Source organism: Lissotriton helveticus, chromosome 12 (genome assembly GCF_964261635.1).
Source record: "Lissotriton helveticus chromosome 12, aLisHel1.1, whole genome shotgun sequence".
Taxonomy (NCBI): domain Eukaryota; kingdom Metazoa; phylum Chordata; class Amphibia; order Caudata; family Salamandridae; genus Lissotriton; species Lissotriton helveticus.
In genome coordinates, this window is record NC_136073.1 from 768,426,118 (window position 1) to 768,446,577 (window position 20,460).

General features: G+C 42.0%; 1 protein-coding gene across 1 annotated transcript in view; it reads left to right on the plus strand.

The window, feature by feature from the left end:
• The window catches only part of IGSF8 (immunoglobulin superfamily member 8), a 185,631-nt gene that overhangs the window by 125,867 nt on the left and 39,304 nt on the right, over nucleotides 1-20,460 (plus strand). Inside the window, exons 3-4 of the mRNA XM_078671220.1 lie at nucleotides 6,902-7,363; nucleotides 12,420-12,842. Of these exons, the coding sequence (XP_078527346.1) occupies nucleotides 6,902-7,363; nucleotides 12,420-12,842 (885 nt within the window). The remainder of the gene's footprint in view (nucleotides 1-6,901; nucleotides 7,364-12,419; nucleotides 12,843-20,460) is intronic.

Genomic DNA, 20,460 nt, shown 5'->3' on the forward strand with positions numbered 1-20,460 from the left:
TACAACTGTTCTATTACTTTTTAATGTTAGTTCCCAAGGAAATGTCATGTGAAATACTTTGGTAAATTTACTTTTAATAGTTCACTCAATTTCACAAAATATTACTGTTAAAAAAACAGATTTGTGGTCTAGTGACTAGGCTGCCAATGCAGGATCAATGATCGTTCCACAGTTTGACCTTCTCCAATAGAGCACATGGTGGAATTCTTGGGCAAATCATACCATCTCACAGTTTTTTCGCTTGTTTGCTATAATCTGGTGCATATTTTACAATTAGATTAACTCTGCATGGGGGAGTACGACAAGGTTGTGTTCTTGCCCCTTTTCTCTTCGCACTATACATCAATGAGGTGGAGAGAAAATTATTACAGGAGTGCAAGGACATGCCGATGGTGGGTAAAAGATCAATCCCAGCGTTATTAAACGCAGATGACGCTGTCCTTATGGCAAGAACACCAATGGCTATGCAAACCATAGTCACTTCCTTTACTGATTTTATGATCAAATTGGACTTAAGGATAAATTGCGCTAAGACCTTTAGCATGTATTGGGGCCATGGGGCAGCTAGAAAGAGAAGGACAACTTTTGTCTCCTCGAGTCCAGTTGACAGTACCTTAACTTTTCCGTACCTAGGCGTGTTATTCAACCATAACGGTCGATGGAATAACAAATAAAACAAGAAGGTTACTATTTAGTAAATCAATAATGGCATTAAAAAATGTTAGTAAACGAATGGGTAGAAAACCAATTGGGGAGATGCTTACTGTATATAGAGCGACCTGCGAGGCAACTGTCACATATGGTGCTGGACTGTGGGGGCATGCTAATGTGAGAACATTACAGGTGGTGGAAAACTCCTTTATGAAGTATCTTTTAACTGTCCCAGAAAGCGTATCTACATATGTTTGCCATACTGAACTTGGAGAACCATATTTAGAAGACACAATAAAGGTCTCTCCAGTTCTGTTATGGCATAGGGCCTGGACCACTGAAGAATGTAAATTAAACCATTCCATCTTGAATGACGTGATGAGGTTAGACAATGGTGGAAGGTTTGGTTGGTTAAGTTATGTAAGGAATTTTCTCACTGCAGGTTTTGAAAATTATTTCACTGAACCCCTGTCTGTGTGTGACATTTCTAGAACAGATCTCAAGGAAAAGTGTATGAGCCATCTAGAAAAGTGTAGAATAACTAACGAGATGGTGAAATAAACGGTGGTTGCTCATCAGTTGACAATAATCACAATAAAAATGCAGCCATATCTAAAGTTGCAAATGAGCGATCATGAGAGATTTTTTCTAACTCGTTTTAGATTAAATCTAATATTCAGGTCACTTAGCTTCCCCAATATGAATGACTGGACAAAAAGTTTACCTAAATGCCCATGTGATGAAATTTCCGAACAATCAGATATCCATATCCTTTTCCTTTGCAAATTTTATTCGATCCCTAGACGAAGATGGATTATTCCCCTGTTAAAGACTATGGAAATGAATCGTTGCCGTCCTGCCTTTTTGGCTGTTCAAAGTTTGGATAATATTTTAACTGTTGTATCTATTTCAACGTTTTTAAAAAATGTTTTTAGATCAAGAAAGTCTATTATATCCTGATTGGTGATAAAGTATCTGTATTTTATGATGAGATTCTGTAAACTGTAATTTTTATTGTACTTTTATGGTTGTTCTATTTTAATAACCGAATAAAGATTTGATGATGATGATGAGCTCTGCATGGTCTTGTCCGAGGCAAAAAGGTTATGGCCCTGATTCTCAAATTCACGTAGGCGTGGGTTTAGTTTGCAAAAGTTGGATTTAAGCTTTTGAATGGATTTACTCACATGGAAATTCTTGAGTGAGCAAATCTAGTCATAGGGACTGGAAGCAGGTGGAAAGTACAACTTCTAAGGCCTAGATGCCTAGTAGGTTACCACCCACAAATCTTCATGTTTGAGGACATTCGCCAGCTTCTCTCCCTCCAACCTATTCCCACCGTGGAAAAGGTTGGAAATTTACTCTGGACAATGGCAAGAGTAAAATGGTTTGCAAGGGATCTACAACTCCCAAAAATACAGTGGTTGTCTAGGGAAAGGAGTTTCTTAACAAGGCAAAATATTTTTCCAATGGGGAAAAAAAAAAAGAACCGTTTTAACAACTGACTTTGCACTCGCTATGCAGGTTTTGGCATCAGCAAATGTATCTGCCTATTTGATCATTCCAAAATTTAATTCACAACCGTTTGCTTGGGGTATGGGTTCCAGGGCTACTTCTGTAGGTAAACCTGTCAATTACTGAAAGTCAGATGTCTGCACCAATGTAGGGTCATAGACTTCAGTTGCACATTGTGAATTTTTTTATAGAATGAGGCCTATAGTTTACTTGGTCTTTATATGTTATCCATATTGGTTTTACACTGACCCTTTGCTAATAGATTTTTTTTAATGCTAGCATACACCAAACTTGTTTTTAATAGATGTCTTAGAAAAATGGCATTTAATGTTGTCCATTAAAATTTGACAAAAGATTAGTAAAACTTTCTGTAAATTTCGTCCGCTTTTGAAACCAATCTTGCTTCTATTCGTCATGCAGTTACATATAATCTAGCAGCATTCTGGGAGCATTATAAATAGCCACAAAAGCGTAACTTATAATGCACAGGGTAGGATCAGTTACATTGTTGACCAACCTGCCCCTAAGAGCAGAGTGGTTGTGTATGAGTCTGAATTCATCTCGGTCTTTCTTGGGACTACCCCTGAAGGGCCTGATTTATAGTTTGGCAGACAGGGCATTCTATTGCAATGGCAACGGAGTACACTGTCCACCGAACTCTTGGTCCGCCCGCCCGCCCAATTTTGAGTCTGACAGACTGCCAGATTTACACAGATGTAAGTCAGCAGCATAAACCTTCCTCCAACAGCCAGATGGGGTACGCACCTTTGAAGGTAAGTCATTGACTCTTCACCCTATTTAGAGAGGGTGGTTGGATGTTTTTACATTTTTTTTTATAGTCCATCACCACCAGAAATATCCTGGTGGTGAGGCACAGTAAAAATAAAAAAGATCCTCCCCTCGACAAGTAATTGATTATGGCCTAGTGCATTTAGATAGGTTAAACATTCTCAATATTTTGTTAAGAATTAAAACTAATATATCCAAAATAAATTGGTTCTAAAATATTGAAATACATTATAAGAAAATCAGAAACCCTAAAAATCTCATGTTGAATCCCTGATCCTGAACATAGAATTCCCTACTTTCATTTTGCATCAAAAATACCAACAGTTCCTATTTTAGTACATGAGATTCAGCGACAGCATTTGCATTCTGAGATAGTAAAGTTAGATTTAGCGTAATAACTTGATGTTCACTACAGAACAATAGTATATGAAAAATAACAACCTAGGCAATTTATAATGACTTGCCTGTGCAATGACAAGGGAGAGAGGTAACACTTAAACAATTCAGGTTCTGCTTTTTATTAACATAATTACATAGAAAGTACATGTTGCATTAAAAAATGTATGATGACTTGCCTGTGCAATGGCAAGGGAGAGAGGTAACACTTAAACAATTCAGGTTCTGCTTTTTATTAACATAATTACATAGAAAGTACATGTTGCATTAAAAAAAAATTGTATCCAAACGTTATTCAGACCAAATCACATCAATGTTATAAAACAATATCACAAACTTATAAAAGAAATATAAAAAGTGGCACAAAAATACATTCAAGTCACTACTACAGAACAAATACCACATGAGTTTGCATCTTTTCTTTGGTTGAATCTTACTGTTACTGGAACTCTCAGGAAACAAAAATCAGAATTGTTTGGAATTTCGTAACTCTGCAAATCATTCCAATTTGAATATTTCTTTGGATTGATCCTACATAGCAGACAAGGTTATTGACAAAGAGTGTGCTAGAGAGATGGGGTTACATATTCTTTACCTTTCTTTTCCTTAATCCAAATTCTGGTTTAATCTGAACACCTGACCTGGGATTTTTAAGGGATAGTTCCAATTCCCAAGATTCATTGAGTTAATTCGAACTACAATGCTTTGAACATTACTATATAGAACAATTTAATTGTAAATAATGCTACATATGAATGAAAATGCAGCAGATTCAGTCAAAATGCATTCAGAAAAGGCTGCGTTCAGTTAGAATATTCTCACTTAATTTGCAAGGAAAAAAGTTAGGGAAGAATTCTTTCTATTTATAATGAATATCTTATTAGCACAATTCTCTAAGTATGCATATTTCTTTATTATATTTTTGTAATAAAAATGCACCTATAGGAATGCACTCATCCAACATTAATAAGTCCATGTCGTGCTTTGGTAACCAAAGGAGGAGTGGTTAGACATTTCAGGGACACAGTATTGTTTAAGGCTCTTTTGACCGCACCAAGAATTAATGAAGGCCAAAAAATATATAATTTTATTTGAAAGATAAAGGTAATACAGTTCAAGAGTAAATACTGTAGCAGTTAAAGGTGGCATGAATGTTATAAGTCAGGGTACATTATTAACACTTCTTTAAATTACTATATACTCTTAATTTAAATGTGAAACATTATTTCTTATTAAGTTTAAGTTTAGATCTGTATAGTGCACAGTATCCCTTTAGTTGCGGGGCAGTGAACATTAACTCATACTGTGACTGAAATCAAGGGAATATGGTTACATTCCTTTTTTACGATTTTATTGCTGATTTTGCCTTTTTATTTATTTTATGTGTATTTGTAACGCGTGCTATCTCCAGAAGAGTATACTTGTCCTGAGCTTGTGTAAAAACCTTGTCTCGAAGGGCTGGAGGAGGGGCTTACTCGCCGAGCGTCTTGCGCAATTCAAGAGAGGAGGAGGCTCTGATACATAATGGGAGGTTGAGCAGTCAAGAGGAATCTCCCTACTTTCTGTATCCTAAGCCTGATGCAGCCATTTTGAAAGAGTCACAACACGAGGGAGAGCTAAGACCGGTACTGGGGTGACATTCAATGGAAAAGTCGATGCCTACCTTTGAAACATATATTTTATGAAATTGGCTACAGATGAACAAGATGGGCTTTTTACTTCCTAACCCCCAAAAATGTTTAAATGATAAATTAGGTAACCATTAGTGCAAATGTTTTCCTCCAGAATATTTCCCTTTTCCTGGTATAGAAACTGGCAGTTTGGCAGTTCCTGTTTGTGGTGGCATGGCGGGCAAACAAATGATTGATTGAGAAGTGGCATTGAGTCATTACCAATGGTTGAGATTAATTCAACCGAGTGGCGGCTGCCACAACAACGGGGGATGGACAGGAGGAGGGTGTGAAGAGAAAATAATAATTTTTAACATCTTGCCTTTCGCCACAGTCTCCGGCAGCCATCTTTGAGCTCTCCCAGCAGTCTCTGGGAAGGCAGAGGTTGCTTAGCCAATCTTGGCGCTTTTCTCCTGCTGGGAGAGCAGCGGCAGGATAGGTCTGAGCGGCCTGCTCTGCCGCTCAGACACTGATGTGTAGCCTGTGGCTTTTCTCCAACCCGACTGTTAACACATCTGTGTTGGAGAAACAGAAGTGTGCATATATGTTTGGCCAGCCTAGATTGGCCAGCCAAACATATATGCTCACTTCTAAGCGTCCACCACGTGCCTCTCATACCCCGACCCCGCCCTGCACGGATGTCTGAGTCAGTCACAGAAAAATAAAATTATATTGTTTCATTATCATTTTATTTTTCTGTTACTGACTCTGACGATGCTCCTCCACCATTTCGAAGGAGCCGGCCCTGATTTAACCACTCCATCCATCACTTTATTTTTTTCATCATTGCCGCACCCTAAGTGCGATAGGTATGCCCAGATGGGCGTCTCATGTTCTCTGTGCTACAGGACACAACATATACCTCACTGAGCCTAATTGGGTCATAGCCGGTCTGGGTTGCTTCTGTTCCCATTCAGAGCGGACCTGTCCTGGTAGTGTGCGTAGGACTGTCCTAGTGGAGCAGGGCGAAAGCTGATTTGAGTATGACTTGTTGCTGTCTAAGCTGACATTTTGGGCAAAAAATAATACTGGAACGAGGAAGTGAGTAATTACTAATGTTTGAGATTAATTCACAAATTCCACCCATTGCTTTTTTTGGCTCCCTCAATGTGTTGTCCTAAGTGTGGCGGGTATGCCCAGACATGGGTTCTGTGCTTACTGTTCCACAAGACTAAAGCTACACCGCGCTAACGAGGCCTATTTTGGATGAAACCTTTCTGTGATTGCTTGGATTCCCGTTCAGAGGGAACCTGGCCTGGCAGTATGGGCAGGACCAAGGGTGATTTTCCTATGGCTAGTTCTTCTCTGAGGCAGCATTGTGGACAAACAAACAGTGGACTGGGATGAGTCCTGAGTAATTGCCAGTGGCTGAGATTAGTTCAAACACTCCTCTATCAATTGTTCTGTAATTCAAATAATACTCATATTAAGGATGTAGCTTAGGTCTGTACACAGGGCACAGTATTACTTTAGGTGTGAGACAATGAACGTTAATTTCTAATTTAGACATGCACAGTAACAGAAAATAAGTGTTCAACATTACAGTGTGCTAAGTTGTAAGTTAATTTTTATTAAATTGGTTAAACAAGTGGCATATTCCGATTACAGCGGTTTCTGAGAATATGGTTTCCTCACATAATCGTAGATGAGAAACAGGGTAGTTTGCATGCTGTTTTTTCTGTCCCACAGAAATTCTGGATATCCCCTGAATCTCAACATTTATAATTTTGTAAATTCTTACACTCGGAAATAGTCCCAGATGCTGAATACCACAATTTGGTGTAAGCTGTTTACAAGCTGTTAACTAATAATTGCTAATTTGAAGTAGTGCATGCATACCTAAAGCCTAAAGGATGTTCTTCCTCTTTTTGTCTATACAGTCATTCCAGATGTTCTCCGGGTCTCTCCTTCCCTTCCGAAGGGCAGACAGTTGTCTTCACCCCTGACGCTGAATACTCCAGAGAGCAAGGAGGTCCAGCTCACGTGCACAGCTTCGACCGAGTCCGAACAGCACACGCATCTTTCCGTCTCTTTCGGCTTCTCCTCACAGGTATCACCAGTGGGACTCCAGAATTTGCAGGAGATCATTGCAGTGCGGCATGATTTCAGCGTTCAGGGTTCGGAAGGCAATCAGATGTATGCTGACCGCTATCAGAAGGGCGAGCTTCGTGTAGAAAAGTCTGGAGGCGACAAATACAAGATGGTGATCACCAGGGCACAACCTGATGATGCAGGGACCTACCATTGCACGGTTGGAGAATGGATCCAGGACCCTGATGGGAGCTGGAAGAAAATTGTAGAGAAGCGCTCCGTTTTGGCACAGCTCAACGTTCAGACAATTGGTATGGAACAAAACTGTAATAGCTTTGTATTAGTGCTCTGTGCAACTGTTTAATGAAAAAATTGCTCTCGTAGACTTGTTGCATCAAAGTTTCAAATCAATTTCCCGGTTCTTTTTAAACTCAGGTTGACCAAACTGAAATTGAAATGTCCATCCATATACGTTTCTTATCCTTAAAAGAAATACCAACCTAACGCACAAATGAATTTGAAAGCTCTTTGCAGTCACAGAGCAAGGATCTCTTCCACTCACAATATGTTGTTTGTGGAGAGCCTGGTGTTTATGCACCTAGCAGTCTTGCACTTGGGTTGTCTTCTGAAACCCCGCCAAGTCAAATATAGTAGCTAGCTGGCTGCTGTTTGGTATTTCTATTGAAGAGTTTGCGCTCTTGCTCTAAGTAGCTATGGGCAAGTGTCCACATAGCCACAATCACTTCTCTGTAGTGATATCCCAGTGGGCACCAACTGGGTTTGAGGCAGTCGGTGGTAGAACAGGATGGAAGCAGACTGGTCCCTACGTCTTAGGTAGCCTCACCATTCTGATGTTAAGGCTTAGAAGGGATTTGTCTGTAAATGCCTGGCTACCAGCCACTTTAATGGTTGCATTCAAACCAAATATGTATTTGTCTTTAAAATGCTTAAAAGATTTGCACCATACATAAACATATGTTTACAGCATAGAGCTAACGTTAAAAAGGTCTATATTTCCTCCATGACACACTGCTATCCAGTTACACCCTCTTCAATATTCATTTTTTTCCCCTTGACATACATTAAGATTTGATTTCCTTAACGTATCACTCGTTATGGAGCATTTTCTGTTTACAGATCTCTTTCATGTACAGCTCTATGTTCTACCTAGATGATCTGTCATCTTCTATTACTAATGTGTTTAAATAGAGTGTGTACATTTTTGTTTTGAGGGGAATTTTTCGGAAGTTATTAAATAAAAGGCAAATAGTAACAGGCAAGTTATTCAGTATGCGTGCCTCAAAAAGTTCTGGGCAGAGACCGAAATTATGGAAGACCTCAACATTCTAACGGTTTTAAGTCGATTATCCGCCTTCAGTGATAGTAAACTAAAGAATATTGTCTTATTAACCAGCTAGTTTGACTGCACTAAGGACATTTTAACAAAAGTTCCGAATTGTGTTAAATTCCAGTTTAAACTTTCAAAGAATCTCTAACAACCATAACTCTCAATGCCACCATATAGAGGTCAAATGAAGGCAACATCTATATGTTTGACATTCAGCCATGTTAAGATAGAGTGGCGCCAGTGCATAGACCATTTGCTTTGTAAATGGATAACATGTTTCAAACATATAAAACTTGTCAACGAATCAGCCAAGCCATGCTCCAATTCTACGCTAATGGCGTTGCTTCATTAATTATGTTTAGCACTAATGTGGCTTGTTTTATTTTTTATTGTGAGATTTAATGACATCCCTCCATCAATAATATTAAACTTTAGATTTCCGATGAAGCTGGCAGCATAGAGGGCCTTCACGCCTCCAATGACCCCTAGCAAAAAAAAGGCACATGAACCCCCCTAGCCATTAACTGTGAGGTCAGACAGAGGGCATGTTTATGTTTTGTAAAGCACATGGCTACCCGAAGGCTTCCCCGCTCTGGTGACTACTGTGCTGAGAGTAGGGCCGCTGGTACATTTACTGGGAAACTGCCATGTCTTCAGTTTCTTCCTGAACGAAAGTTCATTTTCCGGTGCTCCGAGACTGGGTGGAAGATTGTTCCACAACTTCGGTACTACGTGTGCAAAGGATCTTCCTCCCCATCTCATCCTTTTTACCAGTGCTCTGGTATGAGCTGAAGCCCCATAACCACATGTCACTGAGGCACCACTCCGTCTGGCACCTCTGTGGGATGGTGAGAGCGGCACTGGAGCAGACCAGCGCCGGTGAAAAGGAAGCAGGAATGAGCGAATGGACCATACCTGAATAGACCTACCTGTTCCCAAGAGCATTGTAAAATTACACCTCACCTGATGGTTAGATACGGTCTCAGCGCCAGGATACCCTTTCGGGTGACAGCTGCGCTTAACAAGCATTAAATACATACATACATACCATCAGGTGGAGCAAGGGTGAAGTGATGGCCGACAGCTGGTTGAAAGTGAAGATCCCTGATCTTGGGCCTCCTTTCTGGCCCTCCAGTGGGGTGACGTAGATGTGTAAATCATCGCATTCCACTTCCAAGATGGCCGTGGAGACGCGCCTGTTCGGCAAAGAGAAGGCCTACAACTGGTGAGCAGCATGGCTGAGAACCCTGGGGATTAATGGAGTAAGGAACAATGTAGCCACTTTGAGTTGAGGCACATGACGCGGGCCACCAGCAATAAAGGGAAAGCGCTCCACTTGGGATTGACTGACAACAGATCCCTAAAAGAAATGGAAAATAAACATGGTGCAGGCCCGTTCAAGGAGAGGGTGCAGGACTAACTCTGCTCACAATGGTGGTAAAGTGGTGGGGCAAATGGGGGTGATCTCCCTAGCGGGGGGTACTCTCCCTCGATGAATTCAGCTCCGGTTCACTGCCTTCCAGGGAAAGAATTAGTAGCTCCTGAACGGAAGAGCCATCCCTGATGATACTGGACTTGTACTTGATGTAGTTTTCAGGTGTACGTTCGGGTGCGTGGCTATTGTTACATCATGTAATAATAATGTTGTACCAGTCAATATGCTTTTTGTTACTAGTGGCTTTTAGTATGGTATCAGTTCCCGTGAGATGTGATCAGTGACAAACAGCTTATTATACACAAATAAAGGCGTAACTTGGTTGCCAGTGGTTATAACCTTTTATGAAAAAAATCTATGCGCTTCATGCAAGAATCCCATAAGAACCACATCTAGTGTCAGATGCCTATCCAGTGTTTGGTAGATTGTCAACGTTTCAATACCGTGGATGTATTTTGCTTGGTCTTCATCAAGGCAGTGAAGGATACACGCTGGAAAATAAAATAACACAAGACTGAGTCAAAAGATTACATTTAAAGTCAGCTTAAAATCCACCAAGCTGCACATAGTCTGTGAAGTTTGCTTCACAAGACAGCGTTCCAGTGAGACAGCCACCCTTATAGGCCATGCATCCCTTTTACTGTTATTGCGGTTTCCCCCCGAAAGATCAAGCATCCTGATGCTGACCACCACAATACTTGTGGACATAATCAGAGCAGTCACAATGATTATCTTATGGTGCTCGGTTTGTAAGCACCAAACAATTATTAGCGCAATCACCCTGCTCACTACAGAACTGCACGTATTGTGACAATACACAATGATGAATCAGTGGGACTGAATTAAAATTTGCTAGGAAACCATTCTAATGTGATCATTCCCTACCAGACTGCAGTGCATAAATGCCCTAATAATAACAGCAAATAGGTGTTCCCGCTTTGCTTTGCTAGAACTTAGCTTTAAAAAGTTAAGAGACTGATGCACGTAAGATTATGTAAAGGAGTATTCTTGAATATTGTTTTTTCATAATCTTGCATGTGTCTCTGTACTCGCCTCAAAACATCTAAAATGGGAATATGTGTGTCATAGTCTTATACAGTTAGTTTGGGGCTGAATCCAAAGGCATGGAAGAATACACAAAGAGTACTCCTGTAGTAGTACTACTTCCATACTCATAAATACTTTTCTGAATCAGCATTAGTTGGTTGTTACCCTCTAAAGAGTATATTTGGTCCACTTAGGGTGGAATTCATAATTTGTCAATTAGTTTTACTGAACTATTGCTTACCTATGTGTTTTAAATTCCAGTATTTATTGTACATTCAATTTATTGAGCTTTTTTTTAATTTTATTAAAAAGTGTTTACTCTGTATGAGTTTATAAACCTGTATCACGTCCCAGGAGTAAGTCTTATACTTGATCTTGCCAGTTGGAAGAACGCAGAGTAGAGGCTGATTGGCATTTCAGTGAGCTGCACAATGTGTTCCAGCCATAGCAGGCAGGACTACTCACAGGGGTTGTCCAGTACCCCAGAGTCTCTAAGGTCCTTGAGAAAAAGCCTCACATTTTAACATAACAGTAAATAATCAAAAAATAAATCAGGCATCAACTTATGAATTGTTTTTAAGATCAAAAATCTGTTATTTTTTAGTATTATTTAGGTTTGAATACATTTGTATTAGTTTCCAACACGTTTTCCAGAGCAAGAAATGTCAATCTCCACCATCTTTAACCAACCCCATTCCCCTCCCTCTCTTGATATCCCCTTCCCACCCCCACCTCTCAATCTTTTCAACATGTCAATTCCTTAAGGCCTATTTGAAAGTATTGCCACAAAAGCCCCCATTGTTTAGCAAATTCTTTCATTTTCCCTCTCGCCCCGTTAGCCATCTTGCCAATCCCCACGAGCCACCACAAACGTTCGATCCGTTTTGCCTCTGACTGTACTATATTTTGTATATTTTGTCCCCACAGAGCTAGCCATGTTTCTTTGGCTGGCAGCCAGTAACAGTTGATATTTCACATCCCTTCTGTGTTAGTATTATTTAAATACAGGAGTGGGATGTATGACGTTACAACGCATACTTTTACAACGCCTACCTTTACATTGTAAGTTTTACAACGCATACCATTACAACGCATAATGCTTTTGGGCGCTGGATAGTAATTAGTTTAATTTACTATTCCAACTCCAGTCCCCGTGGATAGTAGGGAAGGTGTTGGATAGTACATTAAACATATTCCCTATCCTAGAGCGCCCCCCAGCGCTATGCGTTGTAATGGTTTGCGTTGTAAAAGTTTCGTTGTAATGGTAGTTCGTTGTAAAAGTTTCGTTGTAAAGGCTGTATACCACAGGAGTGATTTGACGAAGTCAGTCATGAGTAAGATCACAAGAGAGCTGAAAATAACCACAAAAAGACAATGTTGTTCTAATATGCGGGGACGAATGAATAAAACTGCAGTGTTCTGAGACCACCATACAATAGTGTTTATTTCTAAAGATGTATCAAAATGCTGTTATAAAAAAATCTGCAAATTATGTTGTTGCATCTAAATTGCTAACCTATGCTTCTATTTTTTCCAGCCAGTCAGTTGGTAGTAACAGTAGGTCCTCGGGACATCAAGGTCAGTTCTGGAGATACGCTAGAACTCACCTGCAATGTCACAGACGTGGCTTCCCCGCTGCCCGATGTGGTCTATTCAGTTGAGTGGGAGATGACCAGTGACAAGATACCAGGTGGACAGATTGTGGCCCGACTGAGTGCGGATGGAATTGTTACTCTCGGCGCAGAATATGCGAACAATGAAGTTGGCAGTCGCCACATCTCACTAGAAAAACTACCACCATTGCCAGGATCTTACCGTCTCAGAATCCACTCCGCTCAGCCTGGAGACCTAGGGGCATACAGCTGTAGGGTAAAGGCATTTGTGAAATACCCCAACCTGAGCCTGAAAGTGGTGGCACACAAGAAGTCAGAAGGGCTGGAAGTGTCTCTGAAATCAGAAGGTAACTGAATTTGAATAGCACCACTTTCTTTATTCAATGTGAAGTGTAGGATATGTGGAATTATTTAACGCCTATCCAATTGTAGGGGTCACGAACTACAAATAGCCTGGATCTTTCATGATTTAACATGCATGTGATATGTTTTAGGCAATATCCACCCCCAGCTTTTGGATTTATATCCATGGGCTGAATGCAGTTGTTTGAAATAAAGAAACAAGCTCCCTTTATAAATGTTCCTTATTTCTTGGTAGCCAATGTAATGTAGTGGCTACTGTCTGCTAGTTGTTTAAGATTAAGGGCTGTCTTATATTGGCGGAGAGGTACTCCTTCCAACGGTGACGAAGTTCCCTGCCCGCCAATATAGTGGTTCGACTGCCGCGTTTACATGAAGGCAGACCTTACGGTTGATCAGTGGAGACTACTCTGTCCGGATAAATCTCCTCCGACAGCACTTGGGAGTAAGGATTGTCGGGGAAATGACTACACGTCTGCCCACCCAATTTAGATGGGTGGACGTGTAGGCATTTTTTTACTGCCAGGTTCGGAACAGTAACATCATTCTAATGGTCTCTTCGCCATAGGAAAAGAGTCACAAGGTGAGGGGAGCATAACTTTTTTCTTTTAATAAAGGAAATCCAGTTTCAGGATTGAAAAGTAATACTGCTTTGACATGAAACACGGTGACAGCGGTTCCTGCCAATGCCTTTATAAATGACTGCCTGCTTGTTGGTCATTTATAAATCTGTTTGACAAGTAGTCTTGGCGTGGCGGGTGTAAAGTACTCTGCCGTGCCAACGGAGAATATTCAGTCTATCCGAAAATATATCAGGCCCTGAATCTTTTAGCCATGAGTATGTTGGCTCCAAGCCAAAATATAGAATTAATTGTAGACAGTAGACATAAAAACCAATCAAAAACATATTTTGTCGAATTTAGATTCCCAAGGTAAGCTAAGCTCTTTTAACACATAGAGCCTCACTGGGGTAATTACTAGTTTTATTTCTAGTAGATGTATTTTAGGATCAGGTGCTTGATGGTGAAAATTGGTGCATGTCATTAATTTTGCAAGATCACATATAATTCATTGTCTTTTTTTTTGGTAGTCTATACTTTTCAATATTTATATTGTATATTTTTATACTCCTTATCTTATACTCCTTATCTTCACATGCGTCTGCTACTTCTACTGTGTATGCTAGGAGAAAATAGCTATTAAGAACCCTTAACTAGTAAGGACTTATAAAGGTCCAAAAGTAAATAGGAAGTCATAAATGTCTTGTAATATTCATGGTTTGACGGTTATGCTGAATTCCCCTTATGTTCTCAACTTTTCAAAATGCAGACGACCAAAGTTAAAGAAAAAGTGGCTGCAAGCCACCGTGAAGTCTAAAACACTTTTATGAAGCAAAAATAAGGATATGGGATCAAAGATAGACAGAACTTTGCCTCTCCAAGCAGTTAACAATATGATGCTTTCTCCTCTCCAAAGTTTCCCTAACACTTATAATTCTTTTTACATAATTAATCAAAGGAGAAAAGGAGAAAGCACGTGAGAGAAACCAAAATTGTAGATAGTGGGCATGCAGTGGCGGCTCGCCGAGGGAGTGCTGCGGGCGGGGGAAGGGCAGGGTGGGGGGGTAGTGGAATCCGACACACGACGGACAGGAGTAAGATAAGTAAATTAGACTATATACATTGCACGTGCTGCATCGCACTCGGCGAGGGCTACTCTCTAACCACTTAACTTTCAATTCACTCACTTTCTTAGAGCTAAATTTTGACACCCTACCGTCTGATTTACTTACTGAAATTGCCACTAATATGAATGCATAAGTTAAACCATGACCCCATTCTTCATCATATTATTATATTTAACCTACAAACGCAAAATTCGAGGAGAAATTATATTTGATAAAATTAGATTGATTTCTTGTTGTTTAATGAAGGACGCCACAGAATTCGGAAGCTGTTTCTGGGACTTTGGTTCCATACTCAGGCTCTCTGTGCTCTTACCCATTGTGGTAAATAAATAAATAATACCCTATTTTTGAATGTATAAATGAATAACAGATAGCTCAATAAATAAGAGTCAAAATTCGAGGTAGTAGGAGTTTCGCAGGTTTATTACAGCATAAAGGACAGGAACAGGACAACCTGCATAGGAATAGGATGGCAGGGCCCAGCAGCGCTGCTGGTGTCAGGATCGGGACAAGGAAAAGGAATGATTTTTAATAACAATACATGAGCATATATACATAACGCAGACACATAGCATTACATTACAATAGGCGTAGCAGTGGGTGGAGCAAAAGGCGTGACGCGTAGCAGTCGCGAAAGATAAGGGTGAAAAGAGGTGTAACGGGGCGTATACATAGACATGTGATGCAAACGTAACAGAATATGTCATGAATGGGGCGGAAACCATGGAGGGGGCTACCTGAGGAGCCGGGACCTCTAACCTGATGGTGCGCGCAAACTCGCAATGACGTATCACTAGGAGAAGCTGGGGGCTTCGAACTCTGTGCTAGGAGCAGAGACTGAAGTCTGGAGAGTCAGGGCGACATGTACCTAAACAGTATCTAGTATCTGATGTTTAGAGAACATGTTGATATAAACTAGAAGTTAGGAGGGGAAAGGCTGACTTGATTCTAAGACTGGACCATGCATTATTCTACATGTAGTACGTGATGAAGAATATTAAATGACCATTAAATGCAGTATTTCTCTAACGTGGAGACGTGAAGGCTAGACAATGACGGAAACTATTGATGCGATTCAGTAGCTTAGGAATGCAGAGAAGGAGGACTGAACTGATAACTGGAACTATAACATACTTTTGGCAGACTCAGAGGCAGAGCCAGGCTGAACCGGGCACTGCGAGGCAGGAAGTAAGTGAAGGGTCGAGGATACAGGTGGGGGCTGTATCGCTCCTCAGCGAAGTTTCAGGAGACAGGAGCTGAATCTTGTGTCCAGGCCCTTTTGAGGCCTAGAAACGGGGACTTTACAATGAAATAACGTGCACACTGAGAAACGTGGCAACGTAGCTTTACATAGGCCTGATATTCGTAGTATTCACGAGAACTGGAAACTGACATACTAGAGGTGGACACAACTATAATTGCGTCATTAATCGAACATGGGGAATGCATATGCATATTTAATCATGCACACATAACATATGATGGATGACACGTAGGGACACAGAACATGGCAAAATTTACTTTTCCACATTCCCTCCTTGTCACTACGTTTCCATCAGGAAACATCAATATTCATGATACCATCTATCATTTCATACAGTATCATTTGCTCGTCTCGAATTATCCTGGAACGGGATTTAGGACGGGGCTTGGGACTAGGAATACAAGAGGTAGCACAAATGCCGCAAATCGCAGGGCCACATTGTATACAGAGACAGCAGCTGAATATGATCGCTACTGCAATACCTAGGAAGGACAATATTTTCCATCCCCATGCGGAAATTATATTCCAGAACCAACCGGACCATGTCCAGGTGCCTGGATCTTGGTGTAACAGATGGGCAATTTTATGGAGTCTGGTTATAGCTGAATAAACAGACGGCGCGTTATTTGGAATGAAAATGCAGCAACTAGATCCGATGACTCCACAGGCCCCGCCCCTATCGGCCAGTATGACGTCAAGGACGAGACGATTCTGTAAAACGACAAATCTCATAGCAGATTGCTCTTCAGTTAAATTACCTAGAGCAGAAGCAGTCTCATTGACTACTGCTTCAAGGGTTCTGGTTAACCTACGGATTAGCTTACTATTCTGGATAGGTCCTATAAAGAAAAAGAAACCTCTGTTGAAATCTGTATACTGTTCTAGAGCAGTTTCAGTATAATCGACAATTGGGGACTCCCTTCTATGTCTAACGTGTACTAGATGTGTGTTTCTGTGATAATCAGATGGGGCTAGGAAAACTGGTGGCAGTAGGAAGGCAATGTAACAGGTTCCCTCCCAATCGAGGGGCAGACGAACATATGCAGTTTGACCACAAATAAAATAAGAATGACGTGAAGCTTTGAAGATAGATTTCCCACTGTCACTATACTTGACAATAGTAGTACAATCACTATGTCCTACATGTACGGAACCATTATTTCGGACACATAATTCACCTCTGACTGGCAGTACTGAAATAGCAGGTAAGTCTGGAGTAGTATCAGACTGAACATTCAAGACCATGAAATTCGAAGAATAATTACCTAAATTATACACTTCATTTTCTAGATCTAACCCTGTTCTGTGGGGAAGACCTTGCTTGTCTGGAAAACATGTATTGTTAAGAAAAGACATATCTGTTGAGGATGACGTTAACGTGGACCATGCTCCACACGAACCATTATGTGAGAATGGATAAGGAAAAAGTGGCAGAACTCCCTTCGGTGTCTGGAAAGGGGGGAGTCGACCACACACCCAACAATTAGTGGCATTGCTGGACTGGTGTGAGTAATGTAACATGCGGATGAATGAGTTATTTCGCATAGCGAGGCGGTAAGAGAGTTCATGAGGAGGCAGATCACTAAACGTGTGCTCTACTGTAGCATTAGCAGACTTATTTACATGAAGAACTGGGAAATACAAGAAAAATGCATAACTGGTGCAGGAAATCATAATGCTGAGAAACAATATGAAACATAGAAAAACGATACATCGAATTGAGTTTTGACTAACTCTCTCACTATGGGGGTCTATTTTATACATGTCAGAAACAGTCTAACCGTTTCACCTAGGGGAGGACTTAGACAATCAAACTGACTGACTTATTTTACTAGACCGGAGTTTTAACTTATACTCCTGTTGCGGAGTTTTCTCTAACAGGGGAGGGTTTGTAGCAATGTCTTTTGCGGGACAGTCCTTGAGAACAATATTTTGGCAATCCTTCAAATCCTGGGAAATGTTCTTTAAGACGGGTTTCAGTCCATTAAACTGTTTTACATGAGAAAGGTGCACCCAGCCTTTGCGACCTTCCAACTTCACGGCTGTACGGGTGGTGAGGAGGACCTGTCGGGGCTCTTTCCAGCGAGGCTCCAGCGGACTTGATCTGTCAAAATTCCTCACCAACACCATGGATCCTGGAACGATTTCATGCGGTGCCACCTCGGTATTGTCTGGAAATGCGGCGGCAACCTGTGAACGACATGAGTTGAGGGCAGACATCAAGGAAGCTAGGTAATCTGTCAGCATATTACTTGAAACATCGGTAATACTTCGGGGTCTAGGAGTACCCCACATGTTAGGGGGGCGGCCGAAAACGACCTCATACGGGGACAGACCTGATCTGGAATGTGCGACCATGCGCATATAAAATAAAGCGACTGGTAGAGCTACCAGCCAGTCCACACCTTTCTCTTTACACACTTTTGCAATTCGGATTTTCAGAGTCTGATTATGTCTCTCTACAAGACCGGCTGCTTCAGGATGGCGTACACAATGAAACTTCCACTGGTACCCTAACAACAGGGAAACATGCTTCATGAGTTCAGATGAGAATGGCTGGCCGTTGTCAGAATATACGACTCTAGGGAGTCCATAACGGGGGAAGAACTCACGAACCAACTGCTTAGCAGTGGTCGCGGCTGTGTAATCTGGGACTGGATATGCTTCTGTCCACCTGGACAAAGCGCATACAACTACAAGGACATACTTGAAACCTCGACATCGCTCCATCTGAATATAATCCATCTGGAGGACTTCAAAAGGGTGGTCAGGGGGCTGGAATCCACCTTGTTCCACCGGGACACTTTTACCTGGATTAAACTGACAACATATCATACAGGTACGGACTTTCTGCTTGGCTGCAGCTCGTAAATGCTTGTTGAACCAAATGTTCTGGATACTGTCTAACATAGCTTTTTCTCCTAAATGTGCTGGACTATGTGCGGTATTAATAATGACTTGAACCATAGAGTCGGGGAGAAACCATGTGGCTCTACCCTTTGTTAACCATCCTTGATCTATCTGGACCCCTCCTTGTTCGGACCATTTCTTGATTTCTTCGGGAGTAGCATGTAACTGGATATCTATGACATCTTGTGTAGGGTCCTTAACTGTCATGCATGTAATCGGATCTGGAGTGTGTGTCATGTTAACTGGAATGTCTAGAGTCTGTGCTGTGAGCTTGGCTGTGCGATCTGCTAGATCGTTACCTTGAGAAATGGTGTCAGTAACTTTCGTATGTGCTTTGCACTTCATGATAGCGATAGATGTCGGTAAATGTATGGCATCTAACAGAGCTTGAATAAGGAGACCATGCTGAATCTTGGTTCCATGAGAAGTCATGAAACCTCTCTCCTGCCAGAGCACTCCGAAGTCGTGTACAACTCCAAATGCGTAACGTGAATCTGTGTAAACATTAACTTTCAAGTTCTTGGCGTGTATGCAGGCTTGTGTCAGAGCAACTAGCTCTGCTGCTTGAGCGGACAGGGTATCAATACGGTGTGTTTCAATAACTTCAGTGTCAGTAGTCACTGCATACGCGGCGACTAGTTCTCCTGTACTTGTTCTCATACATGAACCATCCACATAAAGTGTCAGGTCGGGGTCTGGTAACGGAGTGTTCGAGGCATGTGGGCTGCTAAATTCATATCTTAGCATTAGATCGCCGCCTAGTGTTGGGCTCGGATGATTGCACATTGTTGTCCTGGAAGAGTCTTCGAAGTATCCTGAGATAGGTGGCTCCTCCCCTGGACTACAGTGCGCATGGGCATCGGCTCCATCCCCAGATTGTTTTTTTCCGCCATTGGGTTCGGATGTGGTTTCGACGTCTTACTGTCGGAACCAAGTAAAACTATCTTTTACCGGCCAAAAGGCCTCGATTTTCTTGCGTCGGTATTGTCTGCGCTCGGTCTCGAGTCTTCCGTCTCTTGAAGCCGGAATAAGCGGAGTTTTCTTCGCTTTCTAAACTTTGAGGCCTTCTCATCGCGACACGACAGCAAGCCTTTACGGACATGGAGCGGAGCCCGTTCAAGTACTGCCCGCTCTGTGGGTCTAAGTACCCACACATCGATCTACACCCTGTGTGTAACAAGTGCCTTTCACCGGACCACGACGACGGCAAGTGCAAGGCCTGTGCACAGTTCCGCTCCAAGAAAACTCTCAAGCTTCGGCGCGCGGTGCGCTTGGAAGCTAGGCAAGCGGCCCCGGATCCGGAGAACATCTTCGGCGACCCGGAAGAAGAGGTCCAGGGTCACCTTCTACAAATCTCCCCCTCACAGTCGGAGGTCGAGGCGGATCCGGGTGACGACGACGGAGTCGCGGGTCCGGTCCTCGAGTACGTCGAAGAGGTAGGAGACGACGATGAAATTTATGGGGCCGCGGCGGACAGCTCTGCGGACGAGCTCTGCCCCGAAAGTTTCGAGGACGACCGGGACACGGGATCGCCTGTCGGCCTTACCCTGGACCCGTTGCCGCAAGCCACAGCCCCGCCTTCAGGCCCGGCTTCGGACTCACTTGCTGGGCACGATGTTTCGAAACCGAAACTGAAACCGTCGGGGTCGTCAACACCTAAAATGGCCGACCCGAAATCGAAACTGAAACCAAAGGACTCGAGTGATCCTAAGATGGCTGCCGTGCCTGTGAAGAAGTCGGTGCC